At 58.8% G+C, this 16,990-nt stretch overlaps 1 protein-coding gene across 1 annotated transcript; it reads right to left on the reverse strand.

Moving 5' to 3' along the window:
- Positions 1–3,556: 3,556 nt before the first annotated feature.
- Positions 3,557–10,369, reverse strand: LOC117888811. The gene is made up of 5 exons (XM_034792563.1): positions 10,269–10,369; positions 6,645–6,903; positions 6,311–6,344; positions 5,458–5,569; positions 3,557–4,024 (listed from the first exon to the last, which is right to left on the reverse strand). The coding sequence occupies exons 1-5, from the start codon at positions 10,324–10,326 to the stop codon at positions 3,720–3,722; spliced, it is 768 nt and encodes a 255-aa protein (XP_034648454.1). The 5' UTR covers positions 10,327–10,369; the 3' UTR covers positions 3,557–3,719.
- Positions 10,370–16,990: the final 6,621 nt, after the last annotated feature.

Genomic DNA, 16,990 nt, shown 5'->3' on the forward strand with positions numbered 1-16,990 from the left:
CCCCCATAAACGATTGGGCTCAATGAAAGAATCCCTGGCGGAAGGTCTCTGGCCAGGGTTAGACAGGAGTCAGACTAGGTGATCTAATGCTCCCTTCTGAACCTCAGCACCTATCCACCGCTTGGCTCATTGGCAGACAGCTCTCAGTATATAGAATCAAGGGGTGTTCTGGGATGAGGTCAGTGTCTCTTGGGTCCACCAGTCACTGCCCACGGTGAGGAACAAGAACAAATGAGCTTTGCTCGCACAGCAGAGAGATGGCAGTTGTAACAATATCTACCTTCAGGAACTTTACAAAGGGTGTTGTTCTCAGGGACACAGGAGGAACTCACAGGTCAGGTGAGCCACAAGGGATAGAATCCAGGAATCCTGGCACCTAGTCCCCTCCCAGAGCCAAGAACAGAAGCCAGGAGTCCTGACTCCCACCCAGTGCTGTAGCATTATCCAGATCATCTCGCACTAGCCTAGCATCCTCAGTAATAATAATACCTAGCTCTTCTACAGCGTTTTCCTTGGTAGATCTCAAAGCACATCACAAACGAGATAAGTAGCATTATCCCCATTTTATAGATGGAGAAACTGAGGCACGGGACAGTGCTGTGACTTGCCCCAAGGTAACCCAGCAGTCCAGCGGCAGAGCAGGTGTGACCTGAATAATCTCGCTCCAGAACTCTTTTTTTCGGCTTCACTCTCTGTTTCTCTCTTTTCATTGTTGATCTTGCTCCAGAAAATGTGAGGGTGAAACGGGCACCATTTTGTTTACAACGTTCCCTCGCGGCAGTGTAATCCTGAGGGATTAGCCCAAGACTACTAACATCAGGGGATTAAAACCTGAAAATCAGTTGACGATGTATGTTCTGACCTAAAAACCACGGAGAATGTTCCCCCGCCTGGTGTCTGGTTAATCTGTCAGCTGTCGCTCAAGGGAGCGAGTGATGCAGTGTCCCCTTCACACCAGAGCGAGCTCTGAACAAGAAAAACCCTTTCTCTGCACACACCTAAACTCCCTGTATTCAAATCTACCGTCTCAGTTGGCCGCTCAGTGCTTGACGCTTACGGCAGGTGGGCACGGCTTATTGGCCTGCACAGTGGACACCTTCTGGGACCGTGAAGGAATTGTAGGTTGCGAGGCAAGTGGCGTTTTTGATAGGGAGGGGATAGGCTATGTAGAAGAACCATAGAGTCGACCCGACGACGGTGTGTGAACATACAGCAATGGAGGCACAGATACGTGTCTATGGCATTAGCTATATGTACGCACGTGTTTGGCAACAGCCGGACGCATACACTCGTGGCAATAGACACTCCTCTATATGGTGACAGAGAGAGAGGTTGGCTAACCATGCGGCCTATGGGCACAATCCAAACACCCTGCTGCCCAGGGCTTTCAGCCTTCTCTGAGGCACTCTGCTTGTTCGTGTTGTTCGCTCAGGAGAAGCCATGGACCTAAGCCAAAGGCAGGGCTAAGGACTCCGGAGTTACCGCAGAGGAGGGCGGTGTCCTCGTTTCCTGGCTGACGGGCTCTTCTGGCTCCCGTACAAGCGTGATGTCAGCGGCAGCGTGGCTGGTTTGTAAACAGCTCCTGCCTTGGGGACTACGCCCCCCACTAGTCCTGACGCGATTCCAGCAACCAGGACACCAACAGCTTCTCACTGGTCCTGCTCCCTCCAGATTGAGATCCTGCCTTTAGCCGTGGACAAGAGCTGGTTTTTCCGGGAGAGAGAGCCAAATATAACCAGCAAAACTGGTTCCTAAAGCATAGTAGTCTACACGGGAGAACTTTTCAGGTGTAACAGAGGGGTGGATTTAAACCGGTATGATTCTTCCATTAGAAGAGTGCCTGGTTTTGGTTTCATTTATGTTGCATGGGAAGATGTTTAGGCCAAATCATGAAAAAGCTACTCTGATACTGGAATAAGTGTTCACACAGGCCCTTATATTGGTATAGCTAGAGCTGGATAACTGTATTGGTATCACTGGTAACACTTCCCTGTGTAGACGCTGTTTGGTCACCTAGTGAGTGCGGTCCCTACACATTAATGCAAGATTAGACAGATGGGAATGGATTTAAATGGCTTCATAAATGGATATGTATGGGGGAGTAGGTAGTCTTGTTATATGTGGGCAGGGAAGCAGGGATAGATTCTACCCGTCCGTCCCTTCCTCCATCCCCAGATACGCCCATCTATCCGTCCGTCCCTTCCTCCGTCCCCGACATGCCCATCTATCCGTCCGTCCCTTCCTCCATCCCCGACATGCCCATCTATCCGTCCGTCCCTTCCTCCGTCCCCGGACACGCCCATCTAGCCGTCTGTCCCTTCCTCCGTCCCCGGACACGCCCATCTAGCCGTCTGTCCCTTCCTCCGTCCCCGGACACGCCCATCTATCTCTATCTGAGTCCCCCTGGATTTGTACACATTTGAACAGCAGTGGTCTCTCTGAAAAACCATGTCTTGTCCACTGCTAGAAGCAGGATCCCAGTCCGGATGGAGCCATGTTCCGAACCACTATGGCAGGGCTGGTAAGAAACGGCGTGTGTAGTGTTTGAAGCCAGCTCGTGCCGACCTGTCATGGATTTCTATCGGCTAGGAGCATGCATTTCACCCGGCTAATAGGAGCTGGGCCCCAGCAGGCTGTGTGGGCTAGTTGTTAAGGCCCCGGACTGGCAGCCAGGAAACCTGGCTTCTAGTCCCAGGTCTGTACTGACCTGCCATGTGACCTGGTGCGGGTCAATCCAGGTACAACTTTCCACGGTGACTTAAGCGTCTCAAGCCAAGGAGACCTTGGCTCCTAAGTGCCTCCATCCCATCTGAAATGGGGTCTACGCTTGGGCTCACAGGAGAAGGTTGCACTGGTATAACCGTGTCTTTTACCCAGATAGTGACACCAGTAAAAGCCCCAGTGTGGACACAGTTATACCATCGAACGGTGCCTTATATGCCCCATATGGGAATAACTGTCCCTATACAGCGCCGTGATACCACTCCAGCAGCACGCTCACTACTAAGGGCCTGTGCAGCTTTCACGACCCTTTCTATTGTGGCAGGGCCTTAGGCTGCTAAATCACTTGGGACTTTCCATGCCTCAGTTTCCCTCTCTTTAAAATCAGGGCGTTCACCCACATTAGAGAGCTGAAGATTAATTAGCACATGCTTGTAAAGAGCTTCCTCATTAGGAAGGTCCTGTCAGGGCTGCTGTTTTCACCCCCCTCACCCACCCACCTACCCCGGCAGACCGACCGGCCAAGCAGAGACCACAGGGAGACTGGAGGAGATTTCTACAGTTTAATGCAAAAAAATGGCAGAATGAACACTCCGGGGGGTCCGATCCTGCCGTGAGTTACCCCAAGGTAACATTAGTGGGGGGAGGGGACATAACCAAGGGCAGGAGTCAAGCCCGAGTCACCGCGGCAGCAGGGGCACACGGGAAACCTGAGTGTTGAGGACAGTCGGACACGGTGGAGGGAGAGATTAAAAAAACAACAAACAAACAAACAAATCCCCATCTTGGGAGAAGAGAAAATACCCCTGTTAAACCCCCCACACCCACACCCACACCCACACCTGCCCTCCCCTGTGACACCAGGGTAAGGCTGCGTAATGCGCTGCCCCTCTGAGCTGGGAGGTGACTAGTTTCTGAGGAAATGAAGCCAGCGGCAAGACCCCCACCCAGTCTCGGTTTAGCCCTTTAAATCTGGGCGGGGGGAGGACTGTGTGTGTCTAGAAGGCAAACCCCCCGAAATCCAGCGCGTCGAAGTCCTGGTCCAGCCCTTCGTAATCCAGCGTCTCATACTGGGAGGCCTCAGCATCGCAGGCGGACGGGTGATAGCCCAGTTCTTTGAAGTCGGGGGGGTGCATCTCCCCAGGCCGGCTGGCCGTGGCCGAGGTCACCATGTAGCCCATGGTGGGGCCGGCTGCTGCTCCCCCCATCAGCAGGCAGGCGGCCTTCACCCCCGCGTGCATCTGGGAGCCGTGGCGCAGGCAACGAGGCGAGCAAGTCTCCTTGCACAGGCTGTTCCTGGTGGCTGGGGCAGAAATGGGGGGAGAAGGAGTGTCAGTCGCCCTGGGCCCGGTTCTATGTCAGCTCTAATGCATTGAATGGGGATTCGGGAGACCCTGGTTCCACTCCCAGCCCTGCTAGTGACCCAGTCACGTGCCCGTCTCCGTGTGCCTCGGTTTCCCCATCTGGGTACCCTGGAAAGAATGAGCCTTCCTTTGTCTGACGGGACTGTGAGCTCTTTGGGCGAGGCTGTCTCTGGGCTTGCGCAGCACCCAGCGCCGTGGGGCCCAGATCTGACGGTACAATGTTGGCCTAACCCCATAGCACCCAACGCCGTGGGGCCCAGATCTGACGGTACACTCTGGCCTAACCCCATAGCGCAGATGCAGCCTGCGCCGGCGGAAGTGGTTTTCTGTCAGTGTAGGAACATCACGTTCCTGCGTGACAGGAGCGAAGGCAACGGAAGCATTCTTCTGGAACCTCGCTGTGTCCACACTAGGACCGGGTCCGTGTAATTAGGTCAACCAAGCGTGGGATTTTTTCACCCCCCTGACCAAGTTAGATAGGTCAGCCTGTTTTACGTGTAGACCAAGCCTCTGTTGGAGTCTTTAGGTCCTACTGTAAGACTAACAATAATGCAGCAACTCCTGATTGGCACCAGATTGTGTCTACACAGCAGTGAAATTACTCTGGTGCAAAAGGCTCTCACTTTGCACCTGCACATTAGGCTTAATTGGGTTTACCTTACATTGATTAGGAACAGGCCTAAGCTAAGCCAAAATCATTGAGGTGTCAACCAGCACAAGCTTGTGTGCAGATAAGGCCTCCGTGGGATCAGAACCAGGCCCCAAAGCTCGTGAGGTGGCAAGAACCCACGTCCATTCCTGTTTTTACCTGCACTGGAGTGGCCAGAGGGGACCACTGTGATCACCTGGTCTGACCTCCTGCGTAACCCAGCCCAGAGAACCCCACCTAGGCCAGTTAACGAGGGCTAAACCCCAGAGCAAATTTGCCCGGGAAGCCTAGCACGGCGATGGAGGAGGGCTTGAGAGCCATTGAGGGGCATCAGCGGGGTGTGAACCCCAAGGAGGAGCCAGCGGGGTGAAGCTGAGGGTCAGGGGGCACTGCCTGGCAGTGAGATCCGGCAGGCTGTGGAATCGCCGCCCTGGGGGGAGGTGGGAGCCCAGTTCGCCGTCGCATTCAAACAACCTTGGGCAGGCTCTGCGGGGACAGACTGTAGAGAACAGTCATGCATCGGGCCCTCTCTGATTGAGGGTCTCATCTCTTCTGGGCAGTGTCCTGGGAATAGACTGTAGCAGGAGACCCTGCCTCCAGGACCCGGGGCATGGTCCTGGTGGGAGTGCCCCAGGTCCAGTGACAGGACTCTGGGAACAAGCCTATCACGGTAGGTCTCTGGCACCAAGAAAGCCAGAGCCCCGCCTGACCGGGTCCCAGTACCTTCTCTGTTCTGTGTGCCAGGAGAACCTCCTCCCGCTTCTTTCCAGCAGCACTGCCTAGCCGGAGAGTCGATGTGCAGCTTGCACCTCGCTGGGGGCCCTTGGGAGAAGCTCTGTGCAGAGGGAGGAAGCACCATCACTGTGGGGACAACGAGATGGACCAGCCGAAGGGGGCAGATCAACCCAGGGCAGAGGCGGGACCCGTGGGTGACATCCTGGCCAGGCTGATGTCAAGGGCAAAACTTCCATGGACTGCCAGGGTTTCACCCGAGGGCCCGATTACTCAAGAGGTGCTGAGCACCCGCGGGTCCCCCTGGAGCCGTGGGGCGGGAGGAGACAATCAGCTCCCCGATCCCTGCATGGAGCGGGAGGGAGATTCACAGGGACCTGGTCCCAGCCCAGAGCGGCACAGAAGGACCTGGCTCTGACTGAGACTCGGCCCCAGAATAGCCCAAGCTCCAAACCGGAGTTGTTCTCGGAGCAGAGGAGGTGGATGGGCCGCGGGTGAACTGCAAGGACTGAGCGGCCCCCTGGCCCTCCCCGCACTCCTCAGGCAGTTAACCGAGGCACCGCAAAACTGCCAGGCCCGAAAGCCCCTTGGTGCCTTTGCCTCCTTTCCCAGCGGCCCCAGCTGAGCTGCTGCGAGCTGCCGTCGCGGGACGCTGGGAAAGGAGGCAAAGGCACCAAGGGGCTTTCGGGCCTGGCAGTTTTGCGGTGCCTCGGTTAACTGCCTGAGGAGTGCGGGGAGGGCCAGGGGGCCGCTCAGTCCTTGCAGTTCACCCGCGGCCCATCCACCTCNGGTAAGATGCCAGCCAGGGACCCGGCCCTGTGTTTGGTACTTCGAGTCCACTTACTTCTTTGACTTTGCGGAGGATGTTAAGCCATTGCCTGCAGGGGGGGGGGGAGAAGGAAAAAGCCTGATTAGCCCCGACATCCTACCAAGCCGGCCACCCCTCGCCAGCCCCACAGGACCCAGGAGAGCAGGGCTCACTCCCCCGGTCGGCTGCGTCTCGCTGGGCCATTGGCAGAACTCTCTCCCAGGGAGCAGCAGCGAAGCTGGTCTGGCCAGGCTGGGGGCACGCCGACGCCACCCCCAGCATCTGCGTGGATTTCAGCTCTCCCCGCGCACCCTCACGGCCCAGCCCCCGGCCCCAGGCCCGCCCTCCCTTGGAGCAGCTCTGGCTTTACCTGCACTCCTGGCTGTCCGGGGCCAGCAGCAGAAGGAACTTCCCGTCACTGAGGCTGAGACCCAAGCAGCTGTCCCGCTGGGCGCCCAGGGGCAGGCGGGGCAGGTCGCCGATCTCGCTGCCCTCCAGGATGGCCTGGCAGCTGGTGCCGAGCGAGATGCCCAGCTCGGCCGGGGACTGGGCATCACGGCAGATCAGGAGGCTCCCGTCCATGGAGAGGAAAAGGAACTTCTCCTTCCATTGCTTAAAGAGAAAGCCCCCTGCAAAGCAGAGAGGGGCCAAGTCCCAACTGCCTGTCATCCTGCCTGGCAGCTGCGAGGGAGAGATTAGCCCCAGCTCACGCTGGGGAAGAACCCAGGAGTCCTGGCTCTCAGCCCCCCTGCTCTAACCACTAGACCCCACTCCCCTCCCAGAGCCGGGGATAGAACCCAGGAGTCCTGGCTCCCAGCCCCCCTGCTCTAACCCACCAGCCCCCACTCTCCTCCCAGAGCTGGGGAGAGAACCCAGGAGTCCTGGCTCCCAGCCCCTCCTGCTCTAACCCACCAGCCCCCACTCTCCTCCCAGAGCCAGGGACAGAACCCAGGAGTCCTGGCTCCCAGCCCCTCCTGCTCTAACCCACCAGATCCTACTCCCTCTCAGAGTCAGGGACAGAACTCATATCCTGGCTCCCCCACTAGATCCCACTCTCTTCCCACGTGGGCAGAGATTCAGTGACTTGTCCAAGGTCATGTAGAGAGTCTGTGGCAGAGCCAGGAATCGACCTGTGTCCCCAGCTGGTACCCCACTACTAGACCCTCTACTGCTCTTCCCCTGGCACCAGCGTCTCACCGCACACCAGCCTCCGGGGGGTGAACCCAGGGCCACCAGCGGTGCAGCCTGAGCGGGAGAGCCAGCCCCACCCGCAGGGAGCCGGGAGAGACTCCCAGGGCCTGTCACGCTGAGGCCCCTCTGTGCTGCAGTGTGCAGGATCGTCCCCCTGAGAGCCCCCCCACCCCGCACAGGAGCCTCCCTGGCCAGAGTGGAGCTGGCTTAAGGGCCTGGCCCCCACCCTGCTCCCAACCCCGGGGTAGGGGGCAGATCAGAGGAGTGGCTAGTCTCTGCCCCCCAGGGCCCATAGGGGGGATAGCGCATGAATTAGAGCAGCCCTGAGGCTGGGACAACATTTTTTAAAAGTCCTACAATAACAAAGCAGTGTCAACATCCCCAGTGCTCAGGACCAATGATACATCAGTATATAATTTATATGCTACTTGGTGTTCATCAGCAACCCTACAATAACAGACCAGCAGGGGGCCCCTGCCGGGAGCTACAGTGCAAGCACTGGTGTGATCTGTGGTGGTGAGCCCGTTGCTTGCTGGGAGATTGGAAAGGGTTCAGAGCCGAGCGAGGCTGAGTCAAGGTCTGTGAAACACCCAGAAACCATCTGCTTGGCTTATGGACTGCGTCCCAGCCTGTGGGTACCTACACAGGGACGGCAACTCCTACGTAACCAGAGCAAGACCCGACGGCGGGGAAAACTCACCGCGGGAAACGCGGGGGGATTTTGTAGCACGGCTGGTGGAGCAGAAGGGGACACTGAGATCGGCCTGCCCACAAACCGCTGCCTAGCCAGCGTCCAGGCTTTCGGTGCCAGAGCAGCGTTTGAAGGAGGCCGATGGATCTTGACGGGGGTCTTTGATCCAGGCCTGGGTCCCACCCCACTAAAGAGCTGTCGTTCCTGTCTGCTGAAGGGAGGGTTAGGGGTCACTGGGGGGAGCCCTAGCGCTGCAGGCGGCATTCGGGGACCCTGCCACAAGTTCCGACGGCTTTCCGAAGGCCAGGCCCTTGGTGGAACCAGCCTCACGGGCGGGGGGCAGAGAGCCCCACGCATTGGAGGGTGACCCGGGTGTCGAACGGTGAGCGGGAGAGGTGGACCAGTGGGGGAGGATGTAATCACCCAGGGTCTCCTAGCGGCATTTTGGTTTTGGAACCAGCCCCTCAAAGATGGCAAACGTGAGGGGATGGTGCCGGAACTCAGCCGGCATGGCGGGGCATGTGGCACGGGGCCTGGCATGGAGGCAGCCCGCGCGTATCTGCAACCCAGCCACGCCCGGTACTTTCTCCAGAGCGCCAGACACAACGTCCCCAGAAAGCCACCCGCCCCAGTGACTCTCCCGCGGTGCCCGGCAGGGATGGAGGCATGGGCAGCCGCTTCCCAGAGCCGGGCACGGGGCAGATTTAAACCCCGGATTAAATTCGGTTGGCCATTTTGGGATTAGAATTCAATCAAGGGTTGGCGGTTCTAATCCTGGCCCGCGGGGGGGACGCACAGACACAGGCAGCAGAGGGACAATGCTAAATCCCTGTGGGCAACTAGGACAAGGGAAGCAAGTGGGGATTGCTGGGGCCATCGGAAGAAAATGTGACCCTTTGGGGGCAGGTGAGATTGGTAGAAAAAAGAACACCTCGGTTCGCCAGGGGACAGAGCCAGTTGGGAGCGAATGGCTCCGTGGGCTGCTAATGTATTCATTCGCCCACTCACCGGGCTCCTGGTTTCATTAAGAATTGATTTTGATTTCCAAAGGCAAAAGCAATGTACCCTGCAAAGTTTGCCACAACTGTGATCCCTCCCAGTTAGAGCTGGTCAAAATGTTCTTCGTCCGAATATTTTTGATCAAAAATGGCTTTCTCTTACCGAGGACAATGTGAATTGACATTTCAAAGAAAAATAAAAAATATTCAGTAAAAGTGCTTGGATTTGGGGAAAAAGAGGTTTTTGTTTAAAAAAATTAAGCTTTTGGTTAAAAAATAGTTTTCAGTTAAAAATTCAGGTTTCGGTTTGTTGTAAAAAAATCAGGTTTGATATAAACGGTCCAGATTCTGTGAAAACGTTCGTTTTTCCAGGGCGGTTTTCAAGCTCAAAAGGTTTAGGGGTTTGGTTTTCAAAACCCCACCAGGTCTTTTCACAAAGTCACCACTGAGAAAAAGAACAACCATTTTCCAACGTCCAGAGAACAGATCCTGGGGGTTCCCCAGCTGGCCCCACTCCCAAAGCCCCCTTTGAACCCACAGGCTTTGGCCCAGCGCCTTAGCCCCGGTGCCGGGGGTGTTTGAACGAAGGGAGCTGAAGGCCCTGCTGGGCTGCCTGGGGTTAGAATCGGGGTGCAGTTGAGGGGAAGGGGGTAGAACCGGACCTGAGGGTACCAGGCCATTCAAACAAGGGGTGACGTTTAGCCGGGATACCCACTGGCACTAATGGGTTCGGTTGGAGATTCTCCTTCCTGGCAGCGAGATGCTCCAGGCCCCACAATGGTGCCTAATTAATGCCTGTCACCAACAACTCCAGAGTCCCTGGGCTGGCACTGCTCCTGGGGTGCTATTCACACAGCACAGCGACTACCAGATCCTGATCTGCACCCCCTGACTGCAATGGGCTCAGGGCCAGATTCTGATCTCAGCTCCCCCTGGGGATCAATCCAGAGTCAACCCCGGAATCCCAGGGCAGTTTCACTGCGGTCTGGATGCTTCTTCTCATTCCAGGTTTTTGATACAGGAAGGAAAATCGCGACAGGAATCAAGGCAGCTCTCTGGAGTGGGGACGGACCGACCCCCTGGGCCGGCGGCGCGGAAGGGAGGGGGCGCTCACCGTATTTCCTGAGGTAACCCCGATGAATTCCGGAGGAGCTCATGCTGGACCAAACCATCCATCAGACCGGCGAGCCAGGAAAGAGCCCCGGGGGGGGCCAGCTGCCAAGAGCCTTGAGCAGAGGCCAAATCTAATCCCTAATGCAGCCCGCTGCTGGGGAATCCCATCCCTGCCGGCCAATCGCGGCTCACGCAGGCAGCCGCTCCCCCCGCCTCCCGGCTGGGGGGGTCTCATGGGCCAGATCTCCAGGCGATGTAAATAGGTCACAGCACCACTGGAGTCAGTGGGGAACTGGAGCGATGGTGGTTCACACCAACAGGGGATTTGGCCCCATCTGGCACTAGGGCCTTTATCCCCCCGAGGCTGCAGCCAGTCCCTGGGCTGTTAGCGCTGCTACAAAATGCTATTTCCCCTGGCCGGGGGGGGGGGGGGGGGGAGAAGGCCCCCAAACCAGCCCCTCCCTGGCTGGGCACTGCTTGCCATGACATCACCAATCGGAGAACTCCGACGGGCAGGCCTGCCAAGGCGACGGGGTGGGGGGCCGCAGGGATAGAAGCTGTCACCTCCAGACAGACTGTGACCAGCACAGCCCCTGCACCCAGTGCCCTGGCGCTCCGGAGGGTCCCGCCTTCTGAGCTCTGTGCTCAGTTGCTCCGTGAAAATTACGTCACTGCTAAAATTGTTCTTTATTGGAAGGAAATTGTGAAATTCAAGGTGTTTGCTAAAAAAAAGCCAATGATAAATATTATTATTTACTGCAAAACTGGTGGAGGGAACGCAAAACATCTCCCGGGATTCCCATGAAACCAGGTCATTGTTGGCAAATTATAAATGAAACCTAGGAATGACGGGGATCCGTCAGGAATCCATTCAGTTCAGGATCTCATCTCTGGCAATGCCCGGTACTGGTCACTTGAGAGGAAGGTGAAAAAACCCTGCAGCAGAGATGAAAAACCTCTGATTTTTTAGGAGCTGTTAATTTCATTGCAAATATGTTAGTGCAACTACAGTGAATCTCTCCGACATCCTCTTTCCCCAGCATTGCAGGTTTAGATAAACCTCCTGGTCTGCGGTTTTCACACCCACTTCCCCAGATTGCCAGGTGCAGCATGACACGGGTACAAATATGTTTTCTTATTATAGCACCTGGAGGCCCTGACCGAGATCAGGCCCCGTCATGCCGGGCGCCGCCTAGACCCCGACTGAGATCAGGCCCCGTCGGGCTGGATGCTGCCCAGACCCCGACCGAGATCAGGGCCCCATCGGGCCAGGCGCTGCCCAGACCCCGGCCAAGATCAGGGCCCCCTCAGGCTGGGCACTGCCCAGACCCCACTGAGATCAGGGCCCAGTCGCGCTGGGCGCTGCAGAGACACAGACCGAGATCAGGGCCCCGTCTCGCCGGGCGCTGCAGAGACACAGACCGAGATCAGGGCCCCGTCGCGGCGGGCGCTGCAGAGACACAGACCGAGATCAGGGCCCCGGCGCACCGGGCGCTGCAGAGACACAGACCGAGATCAGGGCCCCGTCGCGCCGGGCGCTGCAGAGACACAGACCGAGATCAGGGCCCCGGCGCGCCGGGCGCTGCAGAGACACAGACCGAGATCAGGGCCCCGTCGCGCCGGGCGCTGCAGAGACACAGACCGAGATCAGGGCCCCGGCGCGCCGGGCGCTGCCCACACACAGAGTGAGAGACAATTCCTGCCCCCCGGAGCTGATAGTTTAAACAGAGGAGGGAAGGGTTATTATCTGCCGCACAAGGCCTGATGTCAGTTGCAGCCTACAGCTGCTATTGTAATAAGGGGGGGCAGAGCCACAGCTGCACTCAACTACAGTGACTTCCAGCTGATCGTGCGGCTCTGAACCTGACCCATAGGAGAGAGGAGATTCCCCCTCTCTGGCGGGAGCAATGAGTTTGCAGGGTCTCCGCCCAGTTCTTATGATCCAGCCGTTCCATTGCAGAAACCCACCCGCCTGAACTGGTAGCACCAGAGGCCGAAGTCCGAATGTGCCCCATGGCGATAGAGCCCCCCGCTCCGCCCCATCCCTTAGAGGGGTCCCTGCAGAGCACGCGTGTGCGTAAGAGCGAGTGCTCCCTCCTCTGGGGAGAGTCCTGAGCGCAGCGCCTCGCTGGACAAACGGGTGGAGCTGCGCTGATTGATCGGCCAAGGGGGAGAGACTGACGCAGGCCATGGAGTGACTCACCCCGTCTGGCCAGAGCGAGCAGCTGAACCCAGCTCTCGCCTGTCCCAGGGCAACACTGGACCGAGCAGTCATCCTAGTGCAAAACAAAACAACTTGGAAAGCCACAGCTGGGGGAAGCAAATAGCGATCGTATTAATAGGACCAAAAACTAAATAACCGAAGTCAAGAGGCAGGAAATTCCTTCCTGCTAAGACAACAGCCTCACGGCTGGGGAATGCAGCGGAGCCGTTGGTGGGTTTTTTTCCATCTGACACAAACCAGCGGGTCCGGCCAAGATCTCAGCCCTTCGCGGACCCATAGCGAGGGCGACAGGGGCTGAGTCGATTCCGGCTGCACGGGGAAGGCAGAGCACAACCAAATTTGGGGTGGACGTTTCATTAGGTTGGGAGGGGCTGGGGCTGGTGGGTCAGTACCAGCTGCTCTGGAGCCACCCTTGTGGGCAGTTAGGGGGAACCACCCCTGGGGAGCCCCCAGCTCCCATCACTTAGAGGGGAATTGGGCGCCAGTGCCTCAGGTCTCCCATTGCAGTGCAAACCCAGCCCAGGGCTGCTTAGCGCAGAAGCGGGGCCAGGAGCCCATCCCAGGGCTGGGGGGAGGGACAGCAGCCAAGGGGAATCATTCACCCTCTGCCTCCGCTGACGAACCTCTCAGGGGCCAAATCCCCGGCCAGCGTGACCCGGCACAGCTCCATCCACTGCCCCCACTGCCCCAGGCTGTAACGCCTCCCCCCGCTCCCCCCCCCCCCCCCGCCTAGGGGGCAGCCGGGAGCTTGGTCTCCTTGGTCTGCCAGCAAGAGGGGTTTTGCAATGAAGAGGGCCATCCCTCTAAGAACCGAGTCGAGACCCTGCAAACTCATTACACCCATCTCTGCTCAGTGCCACCCGCTCGCTCTGATGGGTCACTTTCAGATCCCCAACTGTGGTCTAGCAGCCCAGCCGCCATCGAAATCGGTGCAGCTGTGTTCATCTAAACCCGCTTCATTATACTGGTAGCAACGATAGGCTCCAGTGGGATTGGGGACCCATTGGGCCGGGCATCACATAGATCCCGACCAAAATCAGGGGGCCCCATCACGCTGGGCGCTGCCCAGACCCCGGCTGAGATCGGGGCCCCATCACGCTGGGCGCTGCCCAGACCCCGGCTGAGATTGGGGCCCCGTCGCGCCGGGCGCTGCACACAGAGTGGGAGAGAGTCCCTGCCCTGAAGAGTTTCCAGTCGAAACAGTCAAAGGGTGGGAAGGGAAACTGAGGCACAGATCAGGGCAGGAACTTGCCCAGGGTCAGTACTGGGCTGGGAACCGAACCTAGACGTTTTGAGTCCTTGTCTAGGGCCTTGGCCAATAGGCCACGCTACTGCCCAGGGCACTTGTGGGCACTATCGCTACAAAGCAATGAACTCCCCTGTGATGCAGAGCTGGCTGGACCCGGGTCAAAGCAGGAGAGATCCAGGACCGGGGGTAATCGGCAAGGCCCTGCTGCCGCAACCGTGATCCCCCGCTGGGCGCGTCCCAGCTCCAGAGGGAATCCCGCCCTGGCTGGGCCCAGCCCCGGCAGCATCGCACGCAAGCCCAGCTGGGACGGGCGTCTGCGGGAGGAACTGCCCGGGGGAACATCTGGTGCCAAAGTCATGAGCTGTGAAGAGCCCCCAGACAGCGGGAAGGCGGTCGAGGGGCTTGTCCCTGTCTGGCTTAGCTGGCCCAGGGAAAAGGCCAAACCCTGGCTGGTCTCAATCCGCCCTCGCTCCACTGGAGTCAATGGGGCCAGATCCCCGGCTGGTGTGAATCCGCCGCCGCTCCCCTGGAGTGTGTTTACACCAGCCACAGCTCTGGTTCCCCAGTGCACTGGGGTACACCCCCTCCCCCGGCTCTGGGAGGGGGGAGGTTACAGCTCACCGGGGGAGTTTCACATCCCCAAACTGGCCTCCTCATCTGCTCAGCTCCGGCTGTTCTGACCTGAATATTTACAACAGTCAGCAAACGGGGCCAGGCCACGGGGAGCCGTCGGGCCAGATCCGCCACTGGAGGAAAGCCAAGGAGCTGCATGGACGCCAGTGCAAGTGCGCTGATTTACACCCGCCGGGGATCTGGCCCCGCTGACTCCAGGGGAGTGACGCCCATGTACACTGCCGGGGATCTGGTCTTTTCCCTCAGTCACTAGTGGAGCTCTACCCGCCAGGTGGAGATCAGTGACGGGGAGGGAATTGCCAGCAGGTGCCTCGAGGACCCCAGCCAGCGCTCGATCCTCAGTTACACCGAGGCACTTCTACGTGCTTCAGCTGGGAATGGAACCCAGGAGTCCTGGCTCCCAGCCTCCCTGCTCTAACCACTAGTCCCCTCTTCCCTCCCAGAGCCGGGAGAGAACCCAGGAGTCCTGGCTCCCAGCCCCCCTGCTCTAACCACTAGTCCCCTCTTCCCTCCCAGAGCTGGGAGAGAACCCAGGAGTCCTGGCTCCCAGCCCCCCTGCTCTAACCACTAGTCCTCACTTTCCTCCCAGAGCCGGGAGAGAACCCAGGAGTCCTGGCTCCCAGCCTCCCGCACTCACTCTAACCACTAGACCCCACTCCCCTCCCAGAGCCGGGGAGAGAACCCACGAGTCCTGGCTCCCAGCCCCCCCCTTGCCACAATATTAAATTCCTTTAGCCCCCCGGGGGATGGGGAGTGGGTTTCCTTTGTTTTGTGATCCCCCCTCCTCCCAGGGCAGCTGAGTTAGGCGATAAGGTGCCACAAGTACTCCTGTTCTTTTTGCGATTAGCAAGACTTTCAGTAGATAATGAAGGGATGATGGAAAAATCAGGGGAGGAGGCAGGTGTGTGGTGCAGACACCAGGGAGCACCAGCAGGGGGCGTTACCTGTGCTGGGAGGGTTCATGCGCATCCCCATAATGCATCAGTCCAGGGGTCCACCTAGCCCAGAGTCTGGTGGCCAGTCCCGGGGGAGGGAAGAGACACAACGCCGCACAGTGGCCAGTGCTGGGGTAACCGGTGTTACGGGGAGAGCCCAGAACCACAGGAAATGCTCCTGCTGGCAGACCACAGCATGGGGCTCCTTTCCCAGCACACATGGACCCCAAACCAGAGAGAGACGAAGCAGGCTGCTCCCTAGCCCAGTGCGCACAGCTCCCCACGCCCTGGGCTGGGCTGGCTGCTGTAAGCTGCTGAGCTCTCCTGCTTCCCTGCACAGCCCCCTAGCCTGCAGGCAGGATCAGGAACGACACCCCCAAACACACACACAGCCCTTGATACCCCACAGACCCCCACCCCACCAGACTGAGTCCAGCCCCAGGCAGCACTAATCGCTGGGCCTCTTCGCTGTGCAGCGCGTCCAGCTTCTCCTCCTGCAGCCCGTGGCTTTGCACGGCCGGGGAGGGAACAGCCTTGGGCTGGGTTCTTTGAGATCCAGGCTTTGAATCGGCCAAAGAACTGGCCAGAAATCAACTCCCTGAGCTCCGCCAAGTGGCCCCCTTGGCCGAGACTGGGCTGGGCTGCAGGTCAGCTGGGATATGCACAGCGGATTGCAGGGCCGGGGTTCAGTCCTGCAGTTAGAGTCACTCCAGATTCACCCCAGGGGGCTGAGATCAGGATCTGGCCCTGACCCCACTGCAGTCAGGGGTGACTCTGGCTTGGCCCCAGGGAGCTGAGATCATGATCTGGCCCTGACCCCACTGCGGTCAGGGGTGACTCTGGATTGACCCAGGGGAGCTGAGATCAGGATCTGGTCCGACCCCACTGCGGTCAGGGGTGACTCTGGATTGACCCCAGGGGGGCTGAGATTAGGATCTAGCCCTGACCCCACTGCGGTCAGGGGCGACTCTGGATTGACCCAGGGGAGCTGAGATCAGGATCTAGCCCTGACCCCACTGCGGTCAGGGGCGACTCTGGATTGACCCAGGGGAGTTGAGATCAGGATCTGGTCCGACCCCACTGCAGTCGGGGGCGATTCTTTGACCCCAGGAGGATCAGAGGTCCGGATCCAGGATCCACACCTCTATGCGGCAGCCAGGTTTGGTCCCCTGACGGGGAGAACACCCCACTCCTGGCAGGTCCTTGCGGGGAACCTCCCCCCCACACCCCAAAGTCCCCAAATTGGCAGCACCTGCATTAACCCTTTCCACACCCTGATCTCCGCCTGGGGACAGGCAGAAGCAGGTGGGGAGGGGTTAAGCTCCTTCCCACCCCTCCCCATCTATATTGACTCCCTGTGGGAGGCGAGTCGGGCACCTGGATCCATCCCAGCCACTCGGAGGGGTCAGCGCCCACAAGGCCACATTTCTGCCCCCCTGCCTGGGAGAGGGGCCTGCAGGGTGGGGTTTGCTGGAGCAGCCCCTGCTTTGTGTCCTGCCTCAGGGGTCCAGCTGAACACCCCTCGGAGCTGTGCCAGCCTTCCGGGCTGGGAGGATAGACATGAAAGAGACTGACCCTGGGTAGCAGGGGCTGCGGGTCGGGAGCGAGGGGCACCGGCAGGGCTGGGGGGGCCAGGGCTGGGCTGGCAGGGGCTGAGGGTCGGGAGTGAGGGGCACCGGCAG

The sequence above is a fragment of the Trachemys scripta genome, chromosome 16, assembly GCF_013100865.1.
Source record: "Trachemys scripta elegans isolate TJP31775 chromosome 16, CAS_Tse_1.0, whole genome shotgun sequence".
NCBI classification, from domain to species: Eukaryota; Metazoa; Chordata; order Testudines; family Emydidae; genus Trachemys; species Trachemys scripta.

Excerpts from the sequence above, each read along its gene's own strand:
- LOC117888811 (XM_034792563.1), bottom strand. The coding sequence starts at position 10,326 with ATGGTTTGGTCCAGCATGAGCTCCTCCGGAATTCATCGGGGTTACCTC. Across the intron at positions 5,570-6,310 it reads TCCTCCGCAAAGTCAAAGAA|AGCTTCTCCCAAGGGCCCCC; the intron begins GTAAGTGGACTC and ends CCCTCTGCACAG. Across the intron at positions 4,025-5,457 it reads TGGCACACAGAACAGAGAAG|CCACCAGGAACAGCCTGTGC; the intron begins GTACTGGGACCC and ends TTTCTGCCCCAG.